General features: G+C 38.5%; 1 protein-coding gene across 2 annotated transcripts in view; it reads right to left on the bottom strand.

Moving 5' to 3' along the window:
• Positions 1–3,708: 3,708 nt before the first annotated feature.
• pipox (pipecolic acid oxidase) overlaps positions 3,709–14,054 on the bottom strand; it is a 57,995-nt gene continuing 47,649 nt past the window's right edge. For both annotated transcript variants that reach the window (XM_043718456.2, XM_087977361.1), the window contains 3 exons: positions 13,133–13,288; positions 10,873–10,948; positions 3,709–6,938 (listed from right to left, as the gene is read on the bottom strand). In XM_043718456.2, coding sequence (XP_043574391.2) covers positions 6,808–6,938; positions 10,873–10,948; positions 13,133–13,288 — 363 coding nt within the window. In that variant the 3' untranslated portion in view covers positions 3,709–6,807. The remainder of the gene's footprint in view (positions 6,939–10,872; positions 10,949–13,132; positions 13,289–14,054) is intronic.

Raw genomic sequence — 14,054 nt, forward strand, 5'->3', positions numbered from 1 at the left:
ACCTGTTGGACTATAACCTGGTGTTGTGTGACTTTTAACTTTGTACACCCTAGTTCAACAACGGCATCTCCAAATCGTGTGTAGTTCTGGTCTCCTTACCTAAGGAAAGATACTTGTCAAAGAGGGAGTGCAATAAAATTTGCACAGATGGAGGGATTGTCCTATGAGGAAAGATGAAATAGACTGGGGCTGCTATATTCTCTGGAGTTTAGAAGAATGAGAGGTAATCTCATTCAAAGAAAAGAATCCTTCCAGAGATTGACAGGATGTTTACGCAGCCTCACTGGGAGTGGGGGAGGGGAGGATGGTTTGGTTTTGATTTATAGCTAGGAGACCTAGTCACAGAATAAGTGCAGTGCATTTGAGAGGAATTTCTTCACTCAAATAGTACTGAATCCTTGGAATTCTCCACCCTACATGGTTGGGGAGGTTCCATCAATGAATGTTTTCAAGACTGATAACTCTTGATGTTTCTGATTTGTGAAAAGTTATAGGGATAATGCAGGAAAATGGTGTTGAAGGAGAAGATCAGCCATTAACTCATTGAATGGCAAAGTGAGCTTGAAGGGTTGGATGACCCATTCCTATTATCTTGTGTATCCTTATGTTCTTACAGAGCTGCAAGCCTCTCCCGATGGAGGTGGAAGTCTCAATTTAGGCAATTAACATTGTATCGGCATGAAATGGTTTTTAGCAACCACATTTTTGAAGACTGGCCCCTGACTGTTGGGGGAGGTAAGGGTGGGAGAGTCAGGGGATCATGCCTTGTAAAACACCAGGCACATGTTTTTGGCATTTTACTTTGGCCATTCAAGCAAATTTTAGGCATGCTGGGTGTCTCCAGTTTTACACAGTATCATTTCGATGCAATATTTTAGGAATATATATCAGCAATATAGCTGATAAAAATAGTGCAGTCTATCCAAAACAACCATAGCATTCTACTGAACAAAAAGTAACTTGAGGGTAACTCAATTTGAGTTGTTTTTTTTGCCAATTGTGGTAGTCATAGAATCAAAGAATTGATTACCCACTTTTATTTTAAAATTCAATATCTGGATTCCTGGGCATATTGTTATGCTAAGCATCCTTTGAAATATATATCACCTGTTACCAGGCCAGAATGTGTTATGAATTAAGAAAAATGCATTTTTTTTCTTTTGTGCTTATTTTTTCCCCAGCACCCATGGTGTGTGTGTGCAGGTGTGAGAGACAGTGACAGACACAAGGTGTATGAATTTTTATTCAATTTCCACCACCAGGAAGATAGGAAAACACCCGAGTGGCCAGTGACAAGCAGTGCCTTCCACAAAGGGCAATGCTGTGTGATCAAACAGTGAAGGGGAGGGCAGGGATTAAATCAAAATAGAGTTGGAGGGGGAAATAATGCACTCCACTCCCTGCGGTGCCCACCTCTTCCTGAACAACTCCAGGGTGTTGGTGGAGACCACGTGCTCCTTCTCCAAGGACACCCGGGCTCTAACGTAACCGCGGAAGAGGGGCAGGCAGTCGGCCCTAACGACCCCCTCCACTGCCCACTGCCTGGACTGTTTATGGCCAGTTTGGCTAGGCCCAGGAGCAGAAAAAAAAATGCATTTTTAGTTGTAAGATATTAATTGAAACATTATAGATCAATTAATAAATTTAAGGACTAACTGGTTTGTTTGAAAATAATTAACAGATCAGTGATTACAAATTCTTGTTTACGTTGTGCAAGTTTGGGAAAAGATTCTTTTAGGTGAAGTAAGAATAAAATTAGTATTTTATCTACAATCTTGTCTAGTGAAATCAATGCCATTTACTGTGGAAGATAGAAGGTCAGGGTCTGATGTTTTAAAGCAGTGTGGAGCACATCTGTCAATATTTGAGCTGGAACTATTGAGTTTGAGCTTTAATTTGCTGGACATGCAACACAAAGCTAATTCCCCTAATGAACACTCTGATTTTATCTAATGGAATCAAACATAATAGAAAAGCAAATTAGATCAGGTTTAGAAGTAAGGAGAAAATTAAATATTTACCTGCCCTATTCATTGCCCACTAAAATACATAATTTATGTGATATACACATAAAAAACAGACTGACTGCCTTTATCATCAATCAAGCATCAGAATTTGTGAAATTCTCTTCATTAAATCTTGCAGCAGAGTGGCAAGTTATTCCACAAACTTGAGTTTGTAGTGATTTTTAATCACATTTTGTTAATATTGCTATTAGAATTAGCTAATATTTATGTTGCAGCATAGTCTGTTACAACCATCATGTGTTTGATGCATTTGAAAGAAAGAGGTTGCATTAAACATTTGCCTTTCATGTCCTCGGGATATCTGAAACTACCTCACAACAAGTATTTTGAAGTGTTGTCACTTCAGGAAGTTTAGTAGCTATTGCCAGACAGCCAAAGCTGTAATGAGTTAAATACTGTCAGATAACCCAAAATAAGGCAAAGTACTGTGGACGCTTGAAATAAAACAAAAAGAAATGCTGGAAATACTCAACAGATCAGGCAGAATCTCTGGAGAGAAACAGTCAGAATGTCTGCCTACAAGTACTGCCTGACTTGCTGAATAGATCTAGCCTTTTCTGTTTTTATTTCATATTTCCAGCATCCACAGTGCTTTGCTTTAATAATCTGTTTTTGATGTTCCCCCAAGGAATAATAATCATCCAAGGCAGCAGTAGACCTCCCTCTTTATCTTTAAATTGGCAGCATTTACACGTGTGTGTGCGCGTATAGTCTCCCTTGAGAGGTTTAGCAGTTCATCCAGAACCAGCACCTCCAACTGAGTATCATATACTCAAATCTTTGGAATGTAGCTTGAAACCCTAAGCAGCTGACTTACGTGCGAATATCATTGAGCTGCAACTGTCATCCTCCCGGATGAGGAGTTCCAGCTGAACTACCCCTCCCTAGCGCAATGGATGCTCTGGTCTGTTCCAGAAATCCAAAATCTGTCCCAGCTGAGATCAGCCATGGGATTACATCTGGAAGTTTAACAGTTAATGTTAGAGAATATATTTCTGTACTCAGTGCCGTGTCTTTCATTGTTTGTTTGCGCTGGAATTCCTGTCAATCACAGTATTCTGGATTTTTCTTGGGGCAAACAGATGATGGAAGTACGAAAATTGTAGTTACATAGCGCCAATATTTTTTTAAAACTGCAAAACATTTTGACTGGCGGATCTCGCCGATTTGCTTATGAGGACGAGTTCTTGTGGCAAATTTGCTTATCTGTACAGTGTTCTTTCAAATTATCACTGGCATTGCACATTGGTTTGCAAAACAGCATGTTGAGTTATGGAATGGTGGGTTCCAAAACACCCCTACGCAACTGAGTGACAAATGTCCGATCTGTTGCCGGGAGGAGATACTGAGCAAAGAGCTTATCCCGGGAGGGGGTGAGTCAAAGGCAGCTCAATCCCGATTTCATGGGATTTCTTTTCCAGTTGATTGCAGCCAGTTTAAAACCCACGCTTGCTGGACAAAACGAAATGATTCTGTGATTTAGTGAGCAAAATTAATTCAAAAAGTCTCAAACAACTCCTTTTTGTTGGAGTTGACATTAAGTGGTTTCAGCAGTGATTTGACCTCTTCGTACCAGTTTCACCGCCCATTCTTCAATTGCGAAATGAGATACTTTGCAGCCCTTTCAGCAATTTTGAACAAAGGAAATCAAAATTTAGAAAGGCTTTTGGCAGTTTCCCTGCAAGGTTTAGCAATTTATTCAGCAACGCTTTTCATTGAATGGATTTTAAAACTAGATAGAAACAAAATTAAATAATTTGTACAAACATTCCAGAAGCATTTGGGTTTTATTTTTTAGCCTTTTTTGTCATTTGTCGATGCTCTCTTCATGAACGCCAGACACTTGAATTTTCGACAGTTCCCCACCCCATCAAGTCATTCCAGGAACACTATACTGTATGCACCAGCAGAAGACTACTGTAAGGTTCATTCTTACCATTGAAACCCTGAAAGAAATGAGTGAATACTGGCCTGAGATGCACCAATTTGCATTAGGTTTTCCATTGAACACGCATGGAGACAAATGGGAAAACAAGTTCTACAATAGTGAATCAGTGATCTCACTAGGACTTCTGGAGGGCGACAAGCAAACCTGAATCCTGACTCATTCAGCAAAGTCAGCATTTTAATCAATCTGATCTACATGTATATTCAAATCTGGTTCTATTTTAAAGAAAACAATGACAGTTTTTGTTATCAAGGTGAGAAATGCTGATAAAGGGACATTTTTGATAACTGTAGGTCCATGTCCTTGTATCACTCTGCAAATAAAGGAGGTAAAAATAAGATTTTGTCAGTTTTACAACATGGAAAGAGGATTTTCAGCCCATTAAAGCCAAAAGAACTGCAGATACTGTAAATCAGACAAAAATAGAAATTGCTGTACAGAACTAGTTTTGAGGAAGGATCACTTGACCTGAAGCGTTAACTCTGTTTTCTCTCCACAGATGCTGCCAGACCTGCTGAGCTTTTCCAGCAATTTCTATTTTTGTCTCTTTAGCAAATCATGTCTGCACAGGTCATTAAACATCGATCTATTCTAAGTCAAGATCAGAGTGGTGCTGGAAAAGCACAGCAGGTCAGACAGCATCCGAGGAGCAGGAAAATCGATATTTCGGGCAAAAGCCCTTCATCAGGAATGAGCACCACTCTAATCTTGACTCTAATCTCCAGCATCTGCAGTACCCACTTTTGCCAAATCCATCTATTTTCTAAACCTATTTTCCAGCACTTGACCTGTAGCCTTGTATACCAGATTGTTTTTGGTGTTGATCTAAATAATACTTAAATGTTTTGCGGGGTCTCCCCTCTACCATCCTTTTAGGCAATACATTCCAAATACCACAACTCTTTTTCCTGAAATCCCATCTAAACTCCTGCTCCTTACCTTAAAACTGTGCCCCCTGATTATTAACTCCTCTACTGACAGAAAAAGTTTCTTCCTATCTATACCCCTTATTACATCTAAATCAGTCTGTTTTACTCAAAGGAAAACAAGCTTAGGCCATTTCATCTCTCTCCACAGCTGAATCTTCCCAGCCTAGCTCAGCCCACATCCTGGTGGATCTCTTCTGCACCCCCTCTAATGCAATCCCATCCTTCCTATAAGTTTGGCAAATAGAACTGTGACATGCAGTCCTTTTGGGACAACATTAAACATTTTTGATTTTGTTCCTTGCTATTAATTTCACTAAACCCTTAATAATTTTAAATCTCTCTATCTTAATCTCTGTTTCAGTGGTGTTAATGATTCCTCAGTTCCTCTTTATCATTAAAATTTCTCATCTTTGGTGTCATCATACCGAATCTTCTGCAACTCTCCAGCAAGAATCTTTTGGCAGTAGCATACTCAAAATATTCCAACTGCTGATTAGTGAATGTTTTAACAAATGTTTATCAAGCTTTATATACACCAGATTTAAATGATTACTTCCATTTACAGATTCCATAGTTATACAAACCATTGAATAAATGCATTCATATGGTTCCAGAATAGTTATATCCAAACTACAAAGTTCTTATTCCCTCATAGAAATGTAATTTCAATGTACATTACTAAATGGGAGAAATAGAGATGCTTTGTGAAATCAGATTTCTTGTCAGAGCAAAAGTGAGCCTGGCCAGACTTCTAGATTGGAAAAAGCTTTTCTCGTGGACCTATTATTTAACTTTGTAATACCAAAGCTCCTTAAGAGAACACACATTTCCTTTTTGTTTCCAAATTTTATAGTTCAAACTCAGAGGCAACTGAAGAGGAGGCTTTTGTGTAGGAGATGTTCTCCAGTTTCATTATGAATGAGGGCAGAGTACATAATTTCCCATTCATCTAAATCAAAGAAGTTCTATTTAAGCTTTCATGCACACCAACAAAAAATCTTTTCTTGTCCACTAAACTATATTTGAAACTAGAATGAAAAATCTATGCATTACACATGCATTTCTGGATCACGCTTCTTCACAAAGTTAATTATTTTACAATCTATAGGGATAATTTTCCACCAAAATGTGCTTCTAATTAACTTAAGGAGTCATATGTTTGTATAATTCTAGGTTCCAATTGACCTAACTATCTGCCTAAGAGTAATAAATTTCTAATTGATTTAAGCAATTAGACCTTACCACCTTAAAGGGACAGGAATATACAGATAGCTTGATTTTTGGCACAATAATACATTCTAATATAGGATGTAATAATTCTGAATTAGAATTCTAATAATTCATAAATATATTATCCTCTGACCCATTGAGTAGCACAATAATAAAAACTAGGAGTGTCAGGGAAAATAAAGAGAAAAGGATAATCTGTTTAAGTATCTGTTGCTAAACTGAAGTTTCAGAATTTGAAAGAATTGGTAGAGAATTAGTAGAGTTCAATTTCTACTGCTGCAGTTAATTATCTTTTATACACAGTACCCTGGCCTTTCAGTCAGTCTGTTGACTACAGCTGATTCTTATCCAGACTTTGCTGATGAAAACCTTCTTAAGCTAGTGAAGCTCTTGTGTCCTTTTCCTCTGAACAATAAAATGCCCATAAACAATTGTGACATGACTGGCTATCAGTAATCTTCTTTCAGAAAACAGGTAAATTCTAATTTAATGCAATCTTTATAGGATAAAAAGCTGTGGGTGTTTTTTGTGTTATGAAGGTGTTGGAAGAAACCATGTTAAATTTCTGTCCCCCAACCCAAGCATTATTATTTTCATTGATCAAAAAATTGTAGATGTCACATTCTTCGAACATAAAGTATTGTTCAAATCGTCATATCCAGGCTCTGCTGCCTTACAACAAAGACTTCAGATTTAATCCAAAACGATGCATTTTGAAAGGAGAAAGATTGTAGGATGGTCTTTTTCCCAGGCTGAGTTCACAGAGGATTTTTCCAACCACTGGGGCAAGCTTGAAACCATGACCTAAAATGTAAAAGTAATCCATAATAAATTAAATATCCTTGTTATGATTTACTCTTTCTTCAAAATCTACGTAATGAATATAACTTACTCCCAAGAATGACACTAATTTTTACAGAGTTAATGCTAAGTCAATTTTTTCAGAAGCCTTTTTTAACTCACTTAAAACTTAACTGTGGCATGGTGGCTCAGTGGTTAGCACTACTGGTTCACAGCGCGAGGGATCCATTTCAATTCCAGTCTTAGGTGCCTGTCTGTGTGGAGTTTGCATATTGTCCCTGTGTGGGTTTCCTCCGGGTGCTCCGATTTCCTCCCATAATCCAAGTGTGCAGCTTGGGTGGATTGACCATGCTAAATTGCCCATAGTGTTTAGAGATGTTAGGTGGATTAGCCCTGGGAAATGCAGGGTTACAGAGACAGGGTAGGGGGATGAGTCTGGTTGGGATGCTGTTTGGAGAGTTGGTGTGGACTTGTTGGGCCGAAAGGCCCACCAATGTAGCTGCCATTCTGAATAATCAGCTTTTCTGATTTATGCATGTTCCTGATTTCTGGAGAGCTCTTATGGCGCAGTAGTAATTCCACTACCTCTGGGCCAGAAGGCACTTACACTGGAAGTATGTAATGACATTTCTGAACAGGTTGCATAAGAGCTGTACAGCGCAGAAACTGATCCTTCGGTCCAACTCATCCATACTGACCAGATATCCTAAATTAATCTAGTCCCATCTGCCAGCTTTTGGCCTATATCCCTCTAAACCCTTCCTATTCATGTACCCACCCAGATGCCTTTTAAATGCTGTAATTGTACCAGCCTCCACTATTTCATCTGGCAATTCATTCCATACACGCACCACCATCTGCATAAAGCAGTTGCCCCTTAGGTCCCTGTTTAATCTTTCCCCTCTCACCTTGAACCTATGCCCTCTAGATTTGGACTCCCCTACCTTGGGAAAAAGATCTGGGCAATTCACCCCATCCATGCTTCTCATGATTTTATAAACTTCTAGAAAGTCACCCCTCAGCCTCAGAAGCTCCAGAGAAAAATAGCCCCAGTCTATTCAGCCTCTCCTTATAGCTCAAACCCTCCAACCCCAGCAACATTCTTGTAAATCTTTTCTGAACCCTCTCATGTTTGGGTAAGCTAATATTGATTTGGATGTTTTCCAGGCACCCAGAAGCAGGCTAAAAGAACCAGGGAACTGCTGCTTTATCTCTGTTCTGCCAACCTGACTAATGCCCCCTTTCCTAAACCTGAGCTCTCTAAGGAAAAGCCATTCTATTATTACACACAACATCCCCTCAGGGGTGTGCTCATAAACATCAAGTTCCCAAAGTAATACATTATGCATGAAATACCATCCTAGTTGGACAATTCATCACAATCAATTGTGTAATCCCTATGTGTGAGACGGGATCAGGTGAACAGTCCCAATCAGAGAACTCCTATTTCCGGCTGACCTCTTTACAATCATTACACTGCATTCGGTTAATCAGTGTTTTCATGCCAAAACATTTTGAAGTGCAACATACTCACACCTCAGTTAGATTAGGAGGTAGTGGCGCAGTGGTTATTTCTAATTAGCTAGCTAACCCACTGGTGTCAAGGGTTCAATTCCCACAAGGTAGTTGGTGGAACTTTAACTTTAACTCATGAAACTGGAATTCTAAGGTCGTCTCTTTATTGGTAGCCATGAAATTATCATCTGTTTTTGTAAAACAAAATCTGATTATTTATTGCCCTTCAGGAAAGGAAATCTGCCATCCTTACCTGGTCTGGCCTACACATGACTCCTGACACACAGCAATGTGATTGACCCTCAGCTGTCTGCTGACCTGGCCCAGCAAGTCACTCAATATCTGGGTAATTAGAGATGCTAATTAAATGCTGCCTTTGCCAGTGATGTCTATGTGAAGTAAGAATAGAATGTTGTTGCTGGTTTATGGCAGTTCTATCTCTTTTAAAATTCAGTCCTAAATGTTGCAGTATGAACAAAGCCATGAGTCTTTCTAATGGGTCCATTTCACCACTGTGCAGTTTAGTCACATTCATGCTGATGAGTGGCTAAGCAGCAGTGTGGAAACCAAAATCAAAGTGGTTCTTCCAAATGCTCCCAGGCTTTCGTGAAATTGGTTTACAATTTATTTCGACTAAATATCTAAACATCCACATTCTTAAGTGGCATTTCTATTGCCTACATGGAATTTCCACCTGACTGCATCAACTCAGAAGGTTTCCACCAGCTCACAGGATTCACTGTCACCAGCACAGGTTTTTTCCACGTTGAGATGTTGTTCTTCCAGTTTTGAGAGGAACCAGTGTGGCACATTTCCAGGTCTAATTAAACACCCAAAGTCCACATAAACTGCTACATTCAAGCAAAAGTGTAAACTGTCCATCTAAATATCAGGTAGCAACATCTGATGACAGGCGACTGAAGTATTGTTAACTTAAATTCAAAGTAATGATCTGCACTGGGTGCATGAAAATCCATTGTATAGGTTTCAGTCACAGCTATAAAACAGGTTGAATTGGCCATGTAGAGGCCATATTGGTCCAAATTATACTGGGTAATGTCTCGTTGGAATGTAATTTATGGTCACTTCTTTAAATGCCTATAAAATTTGTCAAAGCCATGGTCACAATTTCTTTAATGGTCATTTGTTACTTCCCAATGCAGTGTAATTTATAAATCCATTAGGCAGGTTGTTGGTCAGCACAGGAACAAAATATATTCTTACATATAGTAGTTGTGCTGGTCTCAGCTGGCAGAGCCCTGATTGACATAAGGAAATAGCCTGGAAGGGAACTCTTCAATCGAAAGTAGATTTTACTTTCGCAATGCTTTTACCTTTATTTAAATTATAAATTGGCTGCAGATTGGATTTGTAGCTTGAGGGCTTATTCAGTATTTGGCTTATCACAACAAAATGGATGTTACTAAATTAGAACTAGCTACAGGAACAGCCAATAAATTATACTTGGCTGTGATCAATTACTTTTAGATGGTTTGCTGATAAGAGACTGTTTGTGTGACATTAAGGAAGGGAGTTGAAAAAGACTGTAAACCAAATTCTGGATAAATCCTGGTTAGCTTCAATAAATAATCACCGGTCTGAACTACATATTTAATGCATTGACACATGGCTTCCAAGCAATGTTGGGAGTGCAAGTAAGTCAGGCCAACCCTGTCACAATAATTCCAGCACAACAACAGGGGAGAGGTAATAAAAGTTCCGCCTGAGTTCTCTGTCAGGCTAGTTTTCCAGTGTTTCTTTTCAACAGTATCATTAGCAAGATCACCAGCAAGGCTTTTGACTGATAACTTCTGTCCCATGAACATCTGGCCTGAAGGAATTTGAGCTCAAATGGCAACACACAATTCACACAAGAGTTTGAATAAGATTTGAGAATCTACCTTGGGCAGTTGCGATGCTGTCACTTTGACTTAATGGGAGCCTATGACAGATTGAAAGAAAAATCATGGCCACAATTTGTCAACTTTGGCCACCTTCTCTTCAACTTTATTATGCCTCCTTTTACATAGTCTTCCTAAGAGCTACTAGCTACTTCAGAAGTATTTTTAATGCATATAGCTTCAATAATATTTTCGTTCACGTGTGTACAGCATCTATTTTATTCCATCCCTGACCCCCAACTAGACAATCCTCAGAGCTCTGAATTTTTCTTCAAATTAAAAGTCTTTACAATATCTGCAAAATAATTCTTTTTTAAAAATTGTGAACTGCAACCAGAGATCTATTCTGTAAAAGTTTACTCATATCAAAATTAAAAAGGTAAGTCTTTCATGCTTTAATAGATATTGGCAATGAAAAGATTCACAATATTGATTTTTTGCAATTCAGTAAAAGGAAATCGTACCGAAGAGAATGTGATTTTATAAGATTAGCAGTCAGTTCATATTGTAACTGTACCAACCTGAGAATCCAGCTCCAATGATGATGTTGCTGTGCTCTGGATGATAATCCAGAATGAAGTCTGAATCTGGGGTAACCTATTGAATGGAAATGTGAAGATTACAGTGTGAAAAACAAAACCTCAGCTGTCATTTCTCCATTGGGCCTAACTTGACCAAAAATGCTTGCATATAGAGGAGTCGATTTGAATGAAGCACAGGATCAGTGCAGTTGAAGGCCAGAGTGAATGGAAAACCATCCAGTCCCATCCAACAAGAGGCTGAGGTTTGTTGTCAGTCCTTTGAACCTGTAGCAAGTACTAGCTGCCCAAAAGGCCAAATGGGGGTGAGAGTGCAGGCAGCATCGGACATCATCAGTACGGACTAAAAGAATCGGACTGTGCCAGCAGGTTAAAAAGGCACTGAGATGATACCTAGGTTTCCTTGTGGCATCAAGGGGAAAATATTCCTAGCCCAGAGAAACCAAATAGCAAGGCATGAAGATGTCTGACCTCTGCAGATGCTGGTTCCTCTTTTCAATGTCCAGAGTCAGGCAGAGCAGCAGCAACAGGTTCCCTGCTAGTTCTGAGGTGAAAATTGCAGTCAAAGTGCAAATAATGTAATCGGAATAGCTAGACCTTGCTGTAAATGTTGGAACCCATGGGAAGGCAATGGGACCAGTGCAAACAAATCATCCACAGCATTTGCCTACCTGGCTGCCTGCCCAGTAGAATGAGGAGTTGGTGAGGCGGGTGGGGTGGATGAGGAAATGTTAACACTCCTCAACCTGCACTGCCTCTCCTACCATCCCACATCTTGCTTACATTTGAAAGTGCACATTTTTCAGCCTTCCGATGAAGCATGCATTTTGAAAAGTCGTTTCAAAACATTTTACATCAAGCCACATTTGTATTGTTAGAGGATTTCAGAACAAGGTTGAATTCATTTCCAGACACAAGTCAGGTTATTTATGAGCTTTGCAAACAGGGGCTGACTCAGAAACACTGAACAAAAAGACTTTCAAAAAAGGAAACTGTCAGCAATTTGAGTTTGTAAACTAAATGGGTTCACAAGAATCAGGAAAGTTGATAACCGTGGAAAGTCAACCCTTAATACAGTGGTTCCTTCAGGCTTTTCTATGAATAAATTATTATTATTGTTTGCCTTGAGAATGTGTTTATTTGACAAAAAATTATAGCCCCATGCAGGAAAATATTACCCTTGAAACAAACAGTCCATCTGAGTTACAATTCTCCCTCACCATCATAAATTAAGTGAGTAACATAGACCTACTGTATAACATTATGGTTCACATAGGCTCAATCAAATGATTTTTCTTTTTGCTGAAGTTGAATCAATATTTCAGTATTTTGTATTAGCTCGCATCTGACAATTCATGTTGTACTAATCAAACTGAAATAGAGCACAGAATCAGCTTGGGGAAATATCCCCCAATTCTGCTTTGTTATGTGGTGACTATAATATAATGCCATGGATAATAACATGATAGTGAAGGAATGTCAGAAACCATAAAAATGAAGTGTGAGATTATTTTAAATACCTTCTGAAACCTGAGGTTAAATTATAGTCCTTTCCTTACCTGATTCCATCTGTTACATAATACTTTCATTGTGTTGAGACTATATTATATAATGTAATAAGGGCTATTAGCAATTGTCAAGTTAATATTAAATTGATTAAAGGCTTGGAGAAACTGATAACATAACCAGTTCAGAAAAATGTTTCAATTAAATTGCAAGGAATGTACAGGAGATTGTCTTAGAGCTATAGGAAATATACTCAAGGGAATTAGGAGTCTAGCATATATGGTATTTTGTTCTCATATGCCGCAGGTATTTATATGACTGAGGATTAAATTAATATACACACAATTCTTTAGTATATTTAGAGAAGATATTAAATAGAAAATATGCTTTAGGCTACTAAATATAATTGCTGTTTTAATACAATATTAAAAGTAACTAGAATATTATTTTTTCAGGAGTAATAAGGTAGGATGTACATGTAGATCTTGAAGGTACTAACATTTTATGTGCCAATTTTATTCAAAGCCCCTTTGATGAAAGTTTCAACACAGCCTAAAATACCGGAAACCGATTTTACAGAGGAGTGATTCTGAAGAGATATTAATATTTATGAGGAATTATTCTTTCTTTCACAACTCAAAGAAAATAGATCCTAAGAAATCAAAGGGAACCAGATTTCCAGTATAGCTTTTAAAGCCTTTCTAGTTACATGAAGACAAGGAGAATGATACGTTACTGTATACATGCAGTATTCAACAATCGCAGGCTTTGGATCCACGCCAGGAAACTCTTTAGATAAAAAGGTGCTCAGAATGTTCACATCCTGAGAAGGCTGCTGAAATACGATATCACGTTCATCTGGGTCAGCATCACTGCCACTGTGGTAGCAGACCTAAAAAGGGAATTTTTGTTCAAGATCATCTGCCATCTGTTATAGAGTACATTCTAGACATACACATGTTCTCACACACTCACTTTCTTATACACACATGTCCAGAAAGGGCGCATTCCTTATTCAAACCAAGGCACAATTTATGCCACATTATTAATTTATTTCTGCGATGTATTCACATGTATTATAAATTAGGTTGGAGCTACACTAACACATTTCCCTTTCGGCCATTAACGTTAGGAGGAGGAGATGACCTTTTATCTCATAAGCACTGGCAATGTAGAATTAAATTTTATTCTTTATGTCTCCCAATGTATTGTGTTCCCATTATGACTCACAATAGACTGCAACAGCACAGCTATGTATCAAAAGAATCACATGCAATCATGTTTAAGAAAATAAATAAGATCTATGTTAAAAATCACACAACACCAGGTTATCGTCCAACAGATTTAGCTTTCGGAGTGCTGCTCCTTCATCAGGTGGTTAGATCAAATAAGATCTAATTATTTTGCCCCTTGGCCTGACAAAATTGATGGGAAAAACAATCCATACTGAACTCTTGTTCAATTAATACCACATTGCTGCAATTTGACCCTTCAGACTTCATGTTGGGGAGGTAGATATCTCAAAGCAACTTTTCACTTGTCATTCCCCATCACCATGCAGAACCCTGCTCATTGCCACAAAGGTACAAAACCAGCAAAGCCTTCTGTCTGCAGACCACCCACATTTAAATAAGATTTTCATTGCTTTAGGCTGGGAG

This window comes from Chiloscyllium plagiosum, unplaced genomic scaffold, assembly GCF_037043375.1.
Source record: "Chiloscyllium plagiosum isolate Xiang-an unplaced genomic scaffold, Cpla_swu_hap1 HiC_scaffold_31, whole genome shotgun sequence".
Taxonomy (NCBI): domain Eukaryota; kingdom Metazoa; phylum Chordata; class Chondrichthyes; order Orectolobiformes; family Hemiscylliidae; genus Chiloscyllium; species Chiloscyllium plagiosum.